Raw genomic sequence first — 18,766 nt, forward strand, 5'->3', positions numbered from 1 at the left:
ATCCAAGAGTCTGTCCATTAGCAACATCGCCGGGTGAGCTTCACTCAGATTACCACGCTTCAATTCCCTTTTGATATTTGATTACAAGATACAAGGAGAAATAACTAAACAACTAAACATAATAAAATGTATTAAGTTAAATACTAATACTAATACAAACTCCAATACTAGTAAAACTTTGCATTAAAAACCTTAAAGTATTCAAATTAAAAGTACACATAATGCTGAAAAAACCCTGTTTCGTGGTGGTTTTACTTTCATAGATTGTTGGATAGTGTTATATTTTTGTCTAACACTACAAAACTTGATGCATGGTTATAACGTCAATAGAGTTATCATATCTTTAGGTTGTCTCTTAGTCAGAAGGACACTTGTGTTTCTAACGTCTGCCATTATGTTTTATTTAATATTTCTATTTCTCCCTACAGTCCGGTGTTTGACGACATTCCCATCCGAGGCCTGCGGTATCTCTCCCAGTCCACTGACTCTCTGAACAGAACCAACCAGGTCACTGAGTCCATGGAGTCGCTCACTGACGAAGGTACACACGCACGCACACACTAGGGGTGTAACGGTACAGGTGTGTACCGAAGTGTACCGAACGAATACAACGTTAAACGTAAAACATTGAGAACGTGAACAACTTCTTTTAAGTAATCTCAGGTGAGCGTCGCAGCATTCAGAGTAATTTGCTCACATTGGGTTCAACGCCTCATAGAGCGAGCAAGTCATTTCATTGGACGAGAGGCATACTATGAGAGCTGGTCAGAGGGATGCGTTCAAATGTAGTCAGTAATTTGAGGAACTGTCTAAATGGCGAACGCAGATAAAGTTGAGCTCGAAAATCCTCCAGCATCATTGAAGTCTCCGGTTTGGGAACATTTTGGTTTCGCAGTTACGAACAAGGATGACGGACAAAGACAGGTGGACCGAACCAAAGCTGTTTGTCGGCATTGTTCAACTACAATTGGTTACGCGGCTGGCAATACATCAAAGTTGCACACTCTTGAAAAGGCATCACCCGAACGTGAATATCACCGGTACCAAAAGACTGAAGTGCAAACCCAACTCCCACTAGCATGTAAGCCTCCACCACTCGCAGAGAGTTCAGACCGAGCCAAAGCTATTACAAACGCCAAATATCCTTATGTTGCCATGTTAGCAAAGCGCTACCTGGCTGTGTCTGCTACCTCTGTCCCTAGAGAGGGTGTTCTCCACATCAGGAGACATTGTTATTGCCAGCAGATCTGCCCTTTCAGCAAGCAATGTGGACAAGTTCATCTTTCTTTAAACAACATGAAAATACAATGACAAGCAAGTCCTAATGTAAAACTCGCTGCTTAGGTGCTAGTACAGTTCAAATACAGATTATTTCAGTTCATCGAAAAGCTGAACCTTAATGTTTATTGTATTATATTTTGTATTTATTTGAGTGAATATTCACAGTTTAATAATAATTTTAAAAAAACAAAACATACCGAACCAAACCGTGACCTAAAAACAGAGGTACGTACCGAACCGAAATGTTTGTGAACCGTTACACCCCTAACACACACACACGCACGCACACACACACGCACACACACGCACACACACGCGCACACTCGCTCTGAGACTCTGATATAACTTTATCAAAGTTTTAACAAAATGTGTTCATAATGATATCCACTTTCCCTGTAATGTTTGAAATTGCACGTCAGTGTATCGCATATCTTCAAATATATAATCTATTGTTATTAAGTAACAATTATTTATTATTTACTGACTGGATCCTGTCTAAAGATATTTATATATGGAATTATGTATTTAATATATAGATAATACAGCAGCTAAAGAAACTAAAACTTTCTCTAAAGTTGTATAAACAAGAATCCTATGCTGTGTAATAGATAACATCTACACCATAGATCTGAACCATGTGTTTTGTTTCTTTAGGGACGGAGATGATGGACGGACAGCTGATGGGGGAGTTCGAGGCGGAGGCCAGAGAGATGGAGGCGGACTCCTGGAGTCTGTGTGCAGAGCAGGAGTATCTGCAGCAGCTGGACAAAGAGCTGGTGAAGAAACAAGACGTCATCTACGGTACAGAGACATGCACCCAGGGTTCTTACGGTCATTGAAAACCTGGAGAAGTCATGGAAATTCAACATGCTAATTCCAGGCCCTGGAAAAGTTATGGAAAACAACATTCTTCCCAAAGTTTTGGAAAAGTCATGGAAATGTAACTAAAGTTGCATCAAATATAATTTATATTTTATCTAATCGCCAAAATAGTAATACTATAATAATAATACATACTGTATCGTGTAGAAATGAAATGTCGAGGTGTTTTGCTGGTGAGAGATTTGAGTAGCTTTAGCGCGTCGAAGCTAGCCTATTGGATTTGTTTTAGAGGCTCAACAAGTTTCAGATGCAGACCTTATCTTCCTGTTCCATGTTCAAATAAACCATTTTCAGTGGTACGCTGAGTCATGGAAAATTAGGTATAAAGGTCATGGAGAAGTCATGGAAAATTAGGTAAAGGTCATGGAGAAGTCATGGAAAATTAGGTAAAGGTCATGGAAAATTAGGTAAAGGTCATGGAAAATTAGGTAAAGGTCATGGAAAATGAGGTAAAGGTCATGGAGAAGTCATGGAAAATTAGGTAAAGGTCATGGAGAAGTCATGGAAAATGAGGTAAAGGTCATGGAAAATTAGGTAACGGTCATGGAGAAGTCATGGAAAATGAGGTAAAGGTCATGGAGAAGTCATGGAAAATTAGGTAAAGGTCATGGAAAATTAGGTAAAGGTCATGGAAAATGAGGTAAAGGTCATGGAGAAGTCATGGAAAATTAGGTATAAAGGTCATGGAAAATTAGGTAAAGGTCATGGAAAATGAGGTAAAGGTCATGGAGAAGTCATGGAAAATGAGGTAAAGGTCATGGAGAAGTCATGGAAAATTAGGTATAAAGGTCATGGAAAATTAGGTATAAAGGTCATGGAAAATTAGGTATAAAGGTCATGGAAAATTAGGTAAAGGTCATGGAAAATTAGGTAAAGGTCATGGAGAAGTCATGGAAAATTAGGTAAAGGTCATGGAAAATTAGGTAAAGGTCATGGAGAAGTCATGGAAAATTAGGTAAAGGTCATGGAGAAGTCATGGAAAATTAGGTAAAGGTCATGGAAAATTAGGTAAAGGTCATGGAAAATTAGGTAAAGGTCATGGAGAAGTCATGGAAAATTAGGTAAAGGTCATGGAAAATTAGGTAAAGGTCATGGAAATTAGGTAAAGGTCATGGAGAAGTCATGGAAAATTAGGTAAAGGTCATGGAAAATTAGGTAAAGGTCATGGAAAATGAGGTAAAGGTCATGGAGAAGTCATGGAAAATTAGGTAAAGGTCATGGAGAAGTCATGGAAAATGAGGTAAAGGTCATGGAGAAGTCATGGAAAATTAGGTAAAGGTCATGGAAAATTAGGTAAAGGTCATGGAGAAGTCATGGAAAATTAGGTATAAAGGTCATGGAAAATTAGGTAAAGGTCATGGAAAATGAGGTAAAGGTCATGGAGAAGTCATGGAAAATGAGGTAAAGGTCATGGAGAAGTCATGGAAAATTAGGTATAAAGGTCATGGAAAATTAGGTATAAAGGTCATGGAAAATTAGGTATAAAGGTCATGGAAAATTAGGTAAAGGTCATGGAAAATTAGGTAAAGGTCATGGAGAAGTCATGGAAAATTAGGTAAAGGTCATGGAAAATTAGGTAAAGGTCATGGAGAAGTCATGGAAAATTAGGTAAAGGTCATGGAGAAGTCATGGAAAATTAGGTAAAGGTCATGGAAAATTAGGTAAAGGTCATGGAAAATTAGGTAAAGGTCATGGAGAAGTCATGGAAAATTAGGTAAAGGTCATGGAAAATTAGGTAAAGGTCATGGAAAATGAGGTAAAGGTCATGGAGAAGTCATGGAAAATTAGGTAAAGGTCATGGAGAAGTCATGGAAAATGAGGTAAAGGTCATGGAGAAGTCATGGAAAATTAGGTAAAGGTCATGGAAAATTAGGTAAAGGTCATGGAGAAGTCATGGAAAATTAGGTATAAAGGTCATGGAAAATTAGGTAAAGGTCATGGAAAATGAGGTAAAGGTCATGGAGAAGTCATGGAAAATGAGGTAAAGGTCATGGAGAAGTCATGGAAAATTAGGTATAAAGGTCATGGAAAATTAGGTATAAAGGTCATGGAAAATTAGGTATAAAGGTCATGGAAAATTAGGTAAAGGTCATGGAAAATTAGGTAAAGGTCATGGAGAAGTCATGGAAAATTAGGTAAAGGTCATGGAAAATTAGGTAAAGGTCATGGAAAATGAGGTAAAGGTCATGGAGAAGTCATGGAAAATTAGGTAAAGGTCATGGAAAATGAGGTAAAGGTCATGGAGAAGTCATGGAAAATTAGGTAAAGGTCATGGAGAAGTCATGGAAAATTAGGTATAAAGGTCATGGAAAATTAGGTATAAAGGTCATGGAAAATTAGGTAAAGGTCACGGAGAAGTCATGGAAAATTAGGTAAAGGTCATGGAGAAGTCATGGAAAATTAGGTAAAGGTCATGGAAAATTAGGTAAAGGTCATGGAGAAGTCATGGAAAATTAGGTAAAGGTCATGGAGAAGTCATGGAAAATTAGGTAAAGGTCATGGAAAATTAGGTAAAGGTCATGGAGAAGTCATGGAAAATTAGGTAAAGGTCATGGAGAAGTCATGGAAAATTAGGTAAAGGTCATGGAGAAGTCATTGAAAATCATTGGTTAAAAAGTGTAAGAACCCTGAACACCCCAAAAGCACCATTTGGAAATCAACCCGTTGATTTCCTCTCGTGTCTCCATGTCGAGTATACTGCAGCTTAGAGCATGTAGAAAACCTTGCTCTCCCTTTTCAATGCAGAAACAGCTTTCTGAAAAGTGACATGCATAGATTTTTATTCGGATTTGCAGAAATGTTGTCTTAAAACTGTAAAAATGCAAATCAACGCGTAGAAATGACAAACACAGCACTTTAGGATTCATAAATACAAACTGGATTCTCCAACAGACGATATGAAAGATATTTAATTGACAGGTTAATAAATAAACTCCAAACTTCCCCTTGAACTGCTTTGAATGTGTCACGAATATCTGATGTATCTAAACTTGCACATTGAACGTCTCTGAGCGCCTTCCAAAAGCTGCTGTAATATAATAATGAAGCTCTTGTTGAAGTAGGCTGTTCTCTGATCAGTGTTTTAATAACTCTTCATGTGTAACTCTGACTGCGTTTAACTTCCTCGCTCAGTAATATCACTAGTTGTTATTCTGTCTAGAGAAGTAGTCTTTAGTGGTGACATTTAGGCCTTTCATTGACCTTCTCACACTGGTACCATCCTTCAAACTGTTTTATGTACAATAGAAAACATTATTATACCGTTTTAATAATAGAGGAAAAAAGTAAAGTATAAATGTAACTCTGACTGAGTTTCACTTCCTCGCTCAGAGCTGATGCAGACTCAAGTAAAGTACAAGTATCTCAAAAAGGTACAGTACTTGAGTAGATGTACTTAGTTACTTCACACCACTGTTGCCTTTTGCCTTTTGTTAAGAGCCTTTCAAAAGCAGCTGTATTATTATTGATGTTACACATGGAGCTGCTGTCCCATTTCAGACTTGATCCGACCATGAAAGTGTTATCGTCTCGTGTAATGACGCTGTTCAGACCTGCTTAAATAAGTTTGATAACCCTTCGTATGTAACTGGGTTTCCCTTCTCTCTCAGAGCTGATGCAGACGGAGCTGCATCACATCCGCACGCTGCGCATCCTGTCGGAGGTGTACAGACACGGGCTGCAGAAGGAGCTGACGCTGGAGCTGCAGACGGTGGAGAGGCTGTTCCCCGTGCTGGACGAGCTGCTGGAGCTCCACACGCAGCACCTCCTGCGCCTCCTGGAGAGGAAGAGGGAGAGCCAGCTGCAGGCGGGGGGCCACGGGGGGGGGAGAGCCATCCACCGGATAGGAGACCTCCTGCTGGGACAGGTGAGGGGGGGGGAGGGGCCTGAGAGAGGATACATGGAGATATGGGAAATTGGACAACCCAAAAAAAGTCTAGAATTCGAGAGTTCATACAGAAACATTAATAAGCTTTAAAAAACTCCAAATATCCTAAAAGTAGACTAACCCTGAATACTAAATGGTTCCGAAAACATAAAGATCCTTTACCGTCACACGATGAACCCGTTTAAAGATATTATACCTGTGGTTATGGTGCATATGTTATATTACAAGAGCATTACAACGAAACACTAGCATTAGAAACACACGAAGTGAGTAGGATGGGTTTGTACTTTGATTCATACTGAACTATTTCAACCACTTCGAGGAAGGTCATCAAAGAGGATGCATGGAGATATGGGAGGTTGGACAACTCAAATCTGAAACCTGGGAACAGGGGGTCGGACCCTAACAGAAAGTAGTATTCACACATTTAGAGTAAGAGAGTTCATACCCACGGAAACAAGTGAAATGTTGACTTTAATTAAATGTATTATCTCAATAAATGTCACATATCTGTATTAGGTTAGTCGAATGCAATCATCTTAAAGGTGGGGTAGGTAATTCACTTTAGAAAGACTTTTTGTTATATTCCATGGAATGCTCTTAACACCCGATAGCAATGAATACATTACAGGCTTTGACAATAAATACATAAAAAATGTCATCTGTGGAAGCCGTGGCGCTGTAAAAAGCACGACCAATCATCTGAGCCGGCTAAAGTAACTGGATGGCCTACCTGCCTGTCAGCCTTCCATCTGGGCACACACTTATCTCGTGCCCTCATTGGTCAAGTGCGCGTTTGTGTGTGTTGGAGGCGGGGCTCTGTAAGGAAGTCTGAAGGAAGGGACAGATTATTTCGGTTGTGTATTTTCAAATTCTAGCGCACTCAAGCTGCTTTCTCCATTCTTACCTCCCTACCTTTAAGCTGAACCTAATATCTTTTATTTAACATTAATATTATTGCAAGATGGAATATAAAGACTACATATTTGGTTATTATGCAAACAAAACAAAATGAACACTTAAATACATTAAATATTCACATACAAATCCTCAAATAAGAGAAAGATTTTACAGATTAGAGTACAATGTAAGTAAGTAGTAAATATGCCTACTTAATTACATGTTATCTTTTGATTGCGTGTTCTAACCTTAACTACCATTTTTTTTTTTATTTCAAATATTTCGTTTTTTCATGATAGTGCCCAACACGACCCCCTAACCCCTCACATTTCCCCCATCTCATTCAGCTTACTGTTTCTTTGCCCCTCTCTCACTGTTTAGTGTTTTCATGCCTGTGATATTCTGCTCCAGTTCTCAGGAAGCAACGGGGAGAGCATGAAGAGGGTTTACGGGCGATTCTGCAGCCGCCACAACGAAGCTGTGAACCTTTACAAAGAACTGCTGACCAAAGACAAACGCTTCAAAGCCTGCATAAAAGTGAGACCCCTCCTCTATCTGTGGTGTTTCTGTCTCATGAACTTAAAGGTCTCCTATTATACTGTTTTACATCAATATATCACAGGTCTCAGATATATCCAGAGCCTGTCTCTGATTGGCTGAAACACCAAACAAATCATTGCAGCATTACCCAGAATCCCCTCTGATTCCAAAGTGCTGATTCTCTGTCTGTTACTTTAGATGAAAATAAGGAGCCCCTCCCCACGCCCCTCTGAGAGACATTTGGTTACAAAGAACTCAATGGTGCTCTAGGAGGAGATTCAGGTGAAAAGGGGGGGGGGGGTTACCTTGGTTGCTGATTGGCTAATGGTTACACAAGACAACACATCGTTATGACATCATGAAGTGGCCAAAATCTGATCAGCTCATTTTCAGACAGGTTTTTATAGAAATGGATCAAAAAGAGAGAGAATCTTTGTTCCTGAAACTTTCAGAGTCTCTTTCCACAGAGGGGACACATGTTGATGTAGAAGAGACATGAAGAAGAGGGGACACATGTTGATGTAGAAGAGACATGAAGAAGAGGGGACACATGTTGATGTAGAAGAGACATGAAGAAGAGGGGACACATGTTGATGTAGAAGAGACATGAAGAAGAGGGGACACATGTTGATGTAGAAGAGACATGAAGAAGAGGGGACACATGTTGATGTAGAAGAGACATGAAGAAGAGGGGACACATGTTGATGTAGAAGAGACATGAAGAAGAGGGGACACATGTTGATGTAGAAGAGACATGAAGAAGAGGGGACACATGTTGATGTAGAAGAGACATGAAGAAGAGGGGACACATGGTGATGTAGAAGAGACATGAAGAAGAGGGGACACATGTTGATGTAGAAGAGACATGAAGAAGAGGGGACACATGTTGATGTAGAAGAGACATGAAGAAGAGGGGACACATGTTGATGTAGAAGAGACATGAAGAAGAGGAGACACATGTTGATGTAGAAGAGACATGAAGAAGAGGGGACACATGTTGATGTAGAAGAGACATGAAGAAGAGGGGACACATGTTGATGTAGAAGAGACATGAAGAAGAGGGGACACATGTTGATGTGGAAGAGACATGAAGAAGAGGGGACACATGTTGATGTAGAAGAGACATGAAGAAGAGGGGACACATGTTGATGTAGAAGAGACATGAAGAAGAGGGGACACATGTTGATGTAGAAGAGACATGAAGAAGAGGGGACACATGTTGATGTAGAAGAGACATGAAGAAGAGGGGACACATGTTGATGTAGAAGAGACATGAAGAAGAGGGGACACATGTTGATGTGGAAGAGACATGAAGAAGAAGAAGAGGGGACACATGTTGATGTAGAAGAGACATGAAGAAGAGGGGACACATGTTGATGTAGAAGAGACATGAAGAAGAGGGGACACATGTTGATGTAGAAGAGACATGAAGAAGAGGGGACACATGTTGATGTAGAAGAGACATGAAGAAGAGGGGACACATGTTGATGTAGAAGAGACATGAAGAAGAGGGGACACATGTTGATGTAGAAGAGACATGAAGAAGAGGGGACACATGTTGATGTAGAAGAGACATGAAGAAGAGGGGACACATGTTGATGTAGAAGAGACATGAAGAAGAGGGGACACATGTTGATGTAGAAGAGACATGAAGAAGAGGGGACACATGTTGATGTAGAAGAGACATGAAGAAGAGGGGACACAGGTTGATGTAGAAGAGACATGAAGAAGAGGAGACACATGTTGATGTAGAAGAGACATGAAGAAGAGGGGACACATGTTGATGTAGAAGAGACATGAAGAAGTGGGGACACATGTTGATGTAGAAGAGACATGAAGAAGAGGGGACACATGTTGATGTAGAAGAGACATGAAGAAGAGGGGACACATGTTGATGTAGAAGAGACATGAAGAAGAGGGGACACATGTTGATGTAGAAGAGACATGAAGAAGAGGGGACACATGTTGATGTAGAAGAGACATGAAGAAGAGGGGACACATGTTGATGTAGAAGAGACATGAAGAAGTGGGGACACATGTTGATGTAGAAGAGACATGAAGAAGAGGGGACACATGTTGATGTAGAAGAGACATGAAGAAGAGGGGACACATGTTGATGTAGAAGAGACATGAAGAAGAGGGGACACATGTTGATGTAGAAGAGACATGAAGAAGAGGGGACACATGTTGATGTAGAAGAGACATGAAGAAGAGGGGACACATGTTGATGTAGAAGAGACATGAAGAAGAGGGGACACATGCTGATGTTGACGGAGCTTCGTGTTCTGTCGTCCCTTTCTCTCTCTTTTTGCACATTTCAATCAGTGCTTGTATCTGTAGAAAAGCAGCCCTGCCCTCGAGCCTCCTTCCAGTAAACACTAGATGAGCTCCCCACAGCCTGCTGCGTGGGCATGTCTCACTAAAGCACTTGTTGTTTTTTTGAACAGAAAAAGATGAGTAGCAGCATTGTGCGGAGGCTTGGTATCCCAGAATGCATCCTGCTGGTGACCCAGAGGATAACGAAGTACCCGGTGCTGATTCAGAGGATGCTGCAGCACACGAGAGGTGAGCTTCCTGTTTACGTGATGATATGAATTATGCAAAGTGGAAGGAGGAAGCTGCTTTTAATTGGGTTGAAGTTTGCAGAATATTACACAAGTAACAAAGCAGCGTGTAGTTAGGAGAGTAGATAACTAAATTTAAAACGTATTATATTTCATTACAAATTCACATGTAGGAATATCACTAGTTGTTATCGTGTCTAAAAGTATTCTTTACTGGTGACTTTTAGGCCTTTCATTGACCTGTACTTCTCACACTGGTATCATCCTGCAAACTGCCTTATATGCAATACAAAACATGAATGCAGTATTAGGCCCCGGCCACACGAGGACGAAAACGGCTAAACGCATAGGATTAACGCAAACGCAATCGCAAACAAGCTTCCGTCCACACGCAATAGTCATCCGGATAGTGTCTGCCCACACGAGACCGCTCCGTTTAGCTCCAACCGCTGGAGAAGCTGCAGTACATATGCAGGAGCCTGTACGTGGCGCTGTAACTTCCTCCACAGAAGCAGCGAAGAAGCATGGTTGTCATGGTTGCCCTTCTGTTTATTCTCCGCGGTGGGGGCCGAGGGAACCGGGCAGAGTTTCTCGCCAGTCAACGTGTATTAAAGTTTAAATCTTCCGACAAAATTATAAAAGTGCCGGTCAAAGGTCTTCTTAGTTATTTATTGAGCTTTAAAACAAATGAATAATGACTCTATATAATATAATAATAAAATACACGGAGCCTCTCTTTTCCTCCCTCTCTTCGGACAGCGCCAGTGTCTGTCTCATGCAGCAGCTGATCCAGTAATGAGTGACCCGGCCGACAGTAAACATAATAAACATATTTCTAACTAGTTTAGGTAGTTTGAGAGGTAATTAAAATAGCTAAGGGTGATGATCGGACTTGAAGTGTGTGTTTTACTCCGTTCACCGCCGCATCACAGCGGGAGGAGCTGCAGGTGAGCAGAGCTGCGTGTCTCCGTCCTGTCAGATTAGACTTCACTCGCGTTTATGTCCATATCGAGAGAAAGATAAATAATCTGAATTCAGTGTGCAGTTTACTTTGACGCGGGGGTGAGCAGCAGAGGTGGGGAGAGGCGGGGCTATTGCCTCATCATTATCAGAAAATGATCGTAGAGGGCGTACACACGGAGCCGTTTGACCCCCCAGAGCGTTGCGTATGCCGTTCTATCCACCTTGGGACTCGTTATCGTTTACGCAGTCGTTTAGTGCCGTATTCGGTCGTCCTCGTGTGGCCTAACGGTCTATATGACACTAAACAGTAACGCAAACGACCGTTTTCGTCCTCGTGTGGCCGGGGCATTAATAATAGAGAGAAAAATGATTTAATGTCTTAAAGCAGTAAAGGGTAATCTCATGTTCAATCAGAAGCTGCATTCATTGACGACAGAATGACACACTCAAAGATCATTGCGTTGATTTGGAGAACAAACCACATCCAAACATTTCAGCAGGAACGTTTTTCTTTCCTGTACATTAATGATTGCTTTTCTATTCCTCTATTATCACGTTCATCTCGCAAACTTAGCTTAGCATGCTAACATATCTCCCATCAACGCTCGTCAGTTCCTCTGATCATGGTTACATTGAAACCCCCGTGCAGCCCCTGGTTACTCGTTCTAGGAAAGCTCCTGGAAAGCTGCATTCCTCACATAGTTTGACATATTTCGAGACGAATGAGACACATGTTGGACGGGTATTCCAACATAATAGCTGAAGCCGACTTTAAAATACTTCCCCGCGTGTTTTAATGTGATTTAAAGCAGATCTGGTCTGCTGGCCTCCCACTGTGTGCGACGCTCTAATCCTTCCCCCAAAGCCTGCTTATAGTTCTCTGTGGGATGGTGCAGCGCTGTGTTAATCCCCAAGGTGCTTTAAGGGTACTCCTCACAGTAGAAATAACACAACACACACACAGTGGAAATAACACAACACACACTCTGGAAATAACACAACATACACTCTGGAAATAACACAACACACACTCTGGAAATAACACCACACACACTCTGGAAATAACACCACACACACTCTCAGTGGGAGACGGTGTGTTAGTGCCTCGGAGCAATGAAGTACAACTAAAGGAGAAACATATTCCACTTTGGGGGGGGGGGCATGTTACCCAAACACATCAGACACACTTCTCAGGGTGCATGTCGTAATCCTTGGCTTCTCCTCTAATGTGAATAGTATGTTTTACATTTGCTGATTCGCCTCCATGTCTATCTTTTATCAATTACCACTAAATTAGACTGACCCTGTGTTACGAGCGCTTTGAGGCTAAATTAGTTACAAGACTTGTTTTAGATTATATTTGTATTATTATTATTTTTTACGATATTATTTTTAGAGTAATTTTTATTTGATTTTCCATTTTTATGAATTTTAAGTAATTGTTTATTTTTATTGTGTGTATTATTTTGTGAATCTCGGTTATTGTTTTTACTATTTTCATTATTACTTTTATTATTATTTTTAAAAGGTTTTTTATTCGGGAATGTTCTGCTTTAATTACAAATACGTGAAATACTTTTGATGATGCACTTCACTCATTATAAAGTCAAATGAAAGCTGATTATAGAGCGATGATGGGAAAAGGAAATAAAAGATCACATTTATTTAGTAAATTGAATATTTGGCTTTAAGTCCCACCTCAATGTCTCTCAGGTGTCAGGTTAAGATCTCACATAGACTTGTAGACCCTCCTCACAGTTCTCTAACGTCCCCCCCCCCTCTGTGACCCCCAGAGAGCGAGGAAGACCACGAGGACCTCTCTCTGGCGGTGCGCCTGGTGAAGGAAGTGATCGCGGCCGTGGACAGCAAGGTGAACGACCACGAGAAGAGAAAGCGTCTGAAGGACTTCCACGGCCGCATGGACAGCAAGTCCATCATGATGATGAAGAGCGGGCAGATCTTCGCCAGAGAGGACCTTCTGAGGCGGAGGCTGGTGCACGACGGGGGGCTGCAGCTGAAGAACGTCCAGGGGAGGCTGAAGGGTGAGGGGTGCACAACCGACTGTAGATGTCACATGACCGGGGAGAATTCTATTTCCATGATTTCTGTGTTTACACCATTTTCTGAGAGATGAAGCATAAAACACAACTCTCTGTTTTTACAAATGTATTTGAGTTTATCCTAATCTGTTTGTTCCAGATGTCCACGCTCTGCTGCTATCGGACGTCTTCGTCTTCCTCCAGGAGAAAGACCAGAAATACATCTTCTCCATGCTGGTACCTCCCTCACTCTCTTCATCCTCTCCTCCGTCTCCCCTCCACTGACACGTTATGAGAGTTTCCAGAGAGGCTGTTGTCATGTTTTCCTACCCCACTGTTTTTACTGTTAGCATTAGCTGCTTGGTTAGCGTACCCTCCAGCTATAGCTGCACCTCGTAAAGCCGCTCTGGCTCTCAGCTGCTAACCTAAGTGTGATCAATCATAAAGGTTTTGTTTTTACCATCGAGTTGACAGGACACACACACACACACACACACACACACACACACACACACACACACACACACACACACACACACACACACACACACACACACACACACACACACTCAGTAGGAGAATAAAAACAGAGGCAGGCCTGTGGCGTAATAATCACATCCATCTTTTTAAAACGTCTCGGTGTGTTTGAGTTTGTTGACATAGAAAAGAACCCGAAGGTCTGAAGGACGACAGCCGTGTGAACCAGGTTTGGTTTGGGGCAAAGAAGTAGCAGTGAGGTCAGAGGTCAGAAGCTGAATGTGGTTTACATGAGGCTCAGAATCCACTGCGTATCAGTGTGTGTTTAGTATGACAGATCAGTTCTCCCCTACCGAACAAAGAACATGAATCTCAGACAATTGGCTTTTCTGGGTTCCCTAACACACAATCTCAGACACACCTCCTGGGATTCATCACGCCCAACCTAAGTGGATCATAGCATATCAAGTATGTCACTAATCTGCGGATTCTTCGGCTAAAAATAAGATTGAACTTTTCTGTTTATGTCAGTTTGTTTTTTAAACAACTACAACTGCAAATGTGTGGCCTCCAAAGATACCAGGTAAGGCTTTAGACGATCAAAAGCTGGTGAAGCATTTTGTCAATCACTTGCAGCCCCTACTGGCTGGTTAGGAGGAGTTAAAGGTTTGCAAACTATGACTACTTTTGTTGTTGTTGTTGTTTTGAATCACTGCAACAGCAAGAGAATATTTGTGCATATATGTACATGCACTTATAAATGAACAAAACAATTATTATGATGAGTATTGCACCTGGATAGATGAGTCTAGTTAGTACTATACTGGTTGGTATGACCATGGACACACACACACACACACCACACACACACACACACACACACACACACACACACACACACACACCAGAGTTTCCGTTAGAATATTTTTCCGCCGGTCAACATGTCCGTTAAAGTTTAAATCTTCCGGACAAAATGAGAAAAGTGCCGGTCAAAGGTCTTCTTTGTTATTTATTGAGCTTTAAAACAAATTGATATGATTCGATATTAAACAAACTAATCATAGTAGATTAACTACATTATTCAAAAGTGTACAGTAACTTACAATAACAGGGGAATAATAAACGGAGCGCTCTCCCTCTCCTGACAGCCCGTCAGTATCATGCAGCTCGCGGATCAGTAATGAGTGACCCGACAGTAAAACTAAACATATCTATAACTAGTTACGGTAGTTTGAGAGGTCATTCAAATAGCTACGTGTGATATTCTAACCTGAAGTGTGTGTTGCTCCGCTCACCGCTGCATGTGATCATGCAGAGCTGCGTGTCGACTCGTCAGCAGCAGCTGATCTCTCTCTCCCGTCAGATTAGACTTCACTCGCGTTTATGTCCATATCGATCAGATCCAGCTAGTTCTAGCTAATGATGGGACTACCTGCTTATTAAAAGACACCTAAACAATAAGCGTCGCTATGCAACTGGGTGAGGCCGCAAAGTATAGCGCAGCATTATGCATTTGTTTACATGCCCACCGGAACCCCGAGGCATTACCAACAGATCAACGCACAATCAACCCATACAGGACATCTCTTTCTCCACATTAAGTGTTGGACATTAGAATTGACTATTCTTGTCTGTCACATAAATGGCGCAAGTTGCGCAACTGATGTGGTATTGCGCTAAACGGAAATTATTTTGAACGGACACTTTGACCGGAGAGATTTAGATTTGCCGGTCTTCAGCATATTTTACCGGTCGTAGTCCGGTAATTACCGGCTAACGGGAACTCTGACACACACACACACACACATACACACATACACACACGCACGCACACACGCAAACACACACACACACAGACAGACACACACGCATGCACGCACACACACATGCACAGACAGACACACACACACACACATAGACACACATGCACACACAACACACACACACACACACACACACACACACACACACACACACACACACACACACACACACACCACACACACACCCACACACACACACACACACACACACACACACACACACACACACACACACACACACACACACACACACACACACACTAGACTAAAGGCTTGGTTGCTTTAGAGAAGTCAGATATTGCTTTAAAACAGGAAAAACAAACACTTTAAAACGATGCATTTCAATGCTCTGGACTTTGACAGAATTGTCTCGGCAGAAAGGCGTGCTTACAAACTCTGACGGGATGAGGTCACAGGCTCAGTTCGATTGGATACAGCCGTAACGGAGCAGCGGTTTGCGGTGTTAGTAAACTCTGCTTCTTACAGTGTGTGCAGCTTTAAGGATGCACAGACCGATACCGAGATCTAGAACCCAAGGTCTCTCCTTTCCTACCACCCACCCCTCTTTCCTCCTCACTACATGTCATGATTGCATCCCCTTCATTTCCTCTCCTCCCATATTCACCCCTCCTCTCCCTCTCCATCCTCAACATGTGTCCGTCCTCTTGGACCCCTCCCACTTCTTCTTTCTCCCCCTCTCCCTCCACTGTTGTTGTCTCTCCATAACTCCCTCCTCTTCCTGCAGGACCAGCGCTCCACGGTGATCTCCCTCCAGAAGCTGATCGTGAGGGAAGTTGCTAACGAGGAGCGCGGCCTCTTCCTCATCACGGCGGGCATCGAGAAGCCGGAGATGATGGAGGTGCTGGCCGGATCCAAGGAGGAGCGAAACACCTGGATGCAGCTCATCCAGGAGGCCATGCAGTCCATGTGAGTGGCATCTATATACTTATTAAAACATGAAAGGTTATCTGCTTTCACTTCCATGATGAGATCACAGCTGCAGTCCTTTTTCGTGCACAAATGAGTGTTCAATCGCTCAAAATGTTATTTGTCATTCCTTTCATTCATTTGAACACAAATCAAGACATTTAAAGACACCACCTTGGATATTTGATTAGTTATTTATACACCAATGGATTTATTCATGAAATAATCTGCATATTATGTGATATTGAATTAATTAATCTTTATAGTCGTTTTTTTTGGTGCAAATATAATATGATTGCTGTTTTCAGCGTCTCAAACGTAAAATATATTTGAGTTTTGGATTGACATCAAGTTGGACATGTTTTCACTATTTTCTTACATTTTATACTTCAACCAATAACCATATATAAAATAATCTCAAGAGTGGTTGAATGAGAAAATGCCCAGAAACACAGTGACATTTGGCCTCTGCTTTAACCCGCCTAGTACCAGGAGTCTAGTGCTAGGAGCAGTGGGCAGCTATTGTACAGCGCCCAGGGAGCAATGGGGGTGGGGGGGGAAGGGGGGTGTCCGGTGCTTTGCTCAAGGGCACCACGGCAGGGCAGGAGGTGAACTGGGACCTCTCCAAGTAGCAGTCCACACTCCATATTTAGGTCTGGTCGGGGACTTGAACCGGCGACCCTACGGCTCCCAGTCCAAGCCCCTACGGACTGAGCCGCTGCCGGACATGTTGGATTTTGAGAAACTGGGATGGCAATGTTTCACTATCTACTGTCACTATAAATGAACGGTGAAACTGAAGCCCGGACCCATTTACTTCCATCTACTTCCTGTGCCTTCAGTATTGGCCTTTTAGGGTTCCTATATGAGTGTAACCCAGGAGTTAGACCCGTCCCGTGTCTGTAATGAACTGCTGTCAGGAGGATGATGGGATGTTCTCAGGGACGTTCTGACGCTGGAGAGCTCACTTTAAGGAGAGGATCAAACCACTTCAGCCCGGGAGGGGGGGGGGGATTTACCTCATAACAGTGAGACCACGCTACTCTCAGGAATAGATCAAAACTAATATTCTCCACCAAAATCCTGATCAGACATTTCCCTTTGAGTCTGTCTCCTCTTGTTGTTGTTGTTGTTGTTCTGCATATTGACAGGTTGTTGATTAATTGTATTCATCATTTCTAAAATATTTGTGTTTCTCTCTACACCTGACCGTCCAAACAACGACTTCATCATTTGAAATGATACAATAGCACAATATCTTTCCTTCTCTCTTCTTATTGTCTCTTTCCCTCCTTCTCTCTTTTTATTTTTCATTCATTTCTTCATTATGTGTAAGTATAACTTGTGCTTGTTGTGAATACTTTACTACTTTTATAAATATCTGTTTTTGGTATCCACTGTGACAAATGAAAACATATTATAAATCAAATAACATTTTACATTAATTTAGAGAAAATATATATTAATGTAATAATAAAATAAATAACTAATCTTGTAAAATATTGACTTTTCAGACTTTTAATTTCATCGTTACTTTAGATTTATTCATAGATGTTGCAATTTCTTCTTATTTTACATTTAATTGTAATTTGTTTATCATTTTTAATATATATTGTTAGTTTGCCACCTCAGTTGATTTCAGAATGTCCTTAACATCTTAACTTAAATAAATGTGAGTTCCCACGGTTTAGATGGAGCCCGGGGTCTCCTGCCTCTTTCTGCACGGTGTATCTGTTTTTGTGCATAAACATTAAAGACATAAACACAAGTGTACTTTGAGGTGCTGCAGATCCTGTATGAGTACATATACGTTGTTTTGTAATATAACGTTGTAATGCCCGGTGTTTTGTTACCTTGCTCGCTCAGGGAGAAGGACGAGGACGAAGGGATTCCCAGCGAGACCGAAGACGACAAGAGACAACAGGAGACAAAAAACAAGGAGATGAGAGGTGAGACGAGTGTTTCTGAGGAAGGGTTTACGTTCACTACCAAGGTGGGAAGTAGTGGAGTACAAATACTTTGTTACTGTACTGAAGTACATGTTTTTGGTATCAGTACTTTACTCCACTACGACTTTTTCTGAAGACTTTTTACTTTTACTTCTTACATGTTGAACTCAAATACATGTACTTTCTACTTCTTACATGTTGAACACAAATACCTGTACTTTCTACTTCTTACATGTTGAACACAAATACCTGTACTTTCTACTTCTTACATGTTGAACCCAAATACCTGTACTTTCTACTTCTTACATGTTGAACTCAAATACCTGTACTTTCTACTTCTTAAATGTTGAACCCAAATACCTGTACTTTCTACTTCTTACATGTTGAACTCAAATACTTGTACTTTCTACTTCTCACATGTTGAACTCAAATACCTGTACTTTCTACTTCTTACATGTTGAACTCAAATACCTGTACTTTCTACTTCTCACATGTTGAACACAAATACCTGTACTTTCTACTTCTTACATGTTGA

General features: G+C 41.4%; 1 protein-coding gene across 1 annotated transcript; it reads left to right on the forward strand.

Moving 5' to 3' along the window:
• Positions 1–4: 4 nt before the first annotated feature.
• LOC117536471 (A-kinase anchor protein 13-like) lies at positions 5–18,275 on the forward strand (the record flags this gene model as incomplete). The annotated part of the gene is made up of 10 exons (XM_034201359.1): positions 5–33; positions 429–541; positions 1,936–2,082; positions 5,772–6,028; positions 7,361–7,486; positions 9,937–10,054; positions 12,810–13,058; positions 13,216–13,292; positions 16,101–16,282; positions 18,149–18,275. Coding segments are annotated over 10 exons (1,425 nt in total), but the record flags the coding sequence as incomplete, so codon positions are not given.
• Positions 18,276–18,766: the final 491 nt, after the last annotated feature.

The sequence above is a fragment of the Gymnodraco acuticeps genome, unplaced genomic scaffold (genome assembly GCF_902827175.1).
Source record: "Gymnodraco acuticeps unplaced genomic scaffold, fGymAcu1.1, whole genome shotgun sequence".
In the NCBI taxonomy this organism is placed as follows: Eukaryota; Metazoa; Chordata; class Actinopteri; order Perciformes; family Bathydraconidae; genus Gymnodraco; species Gymnodraco acuticeps.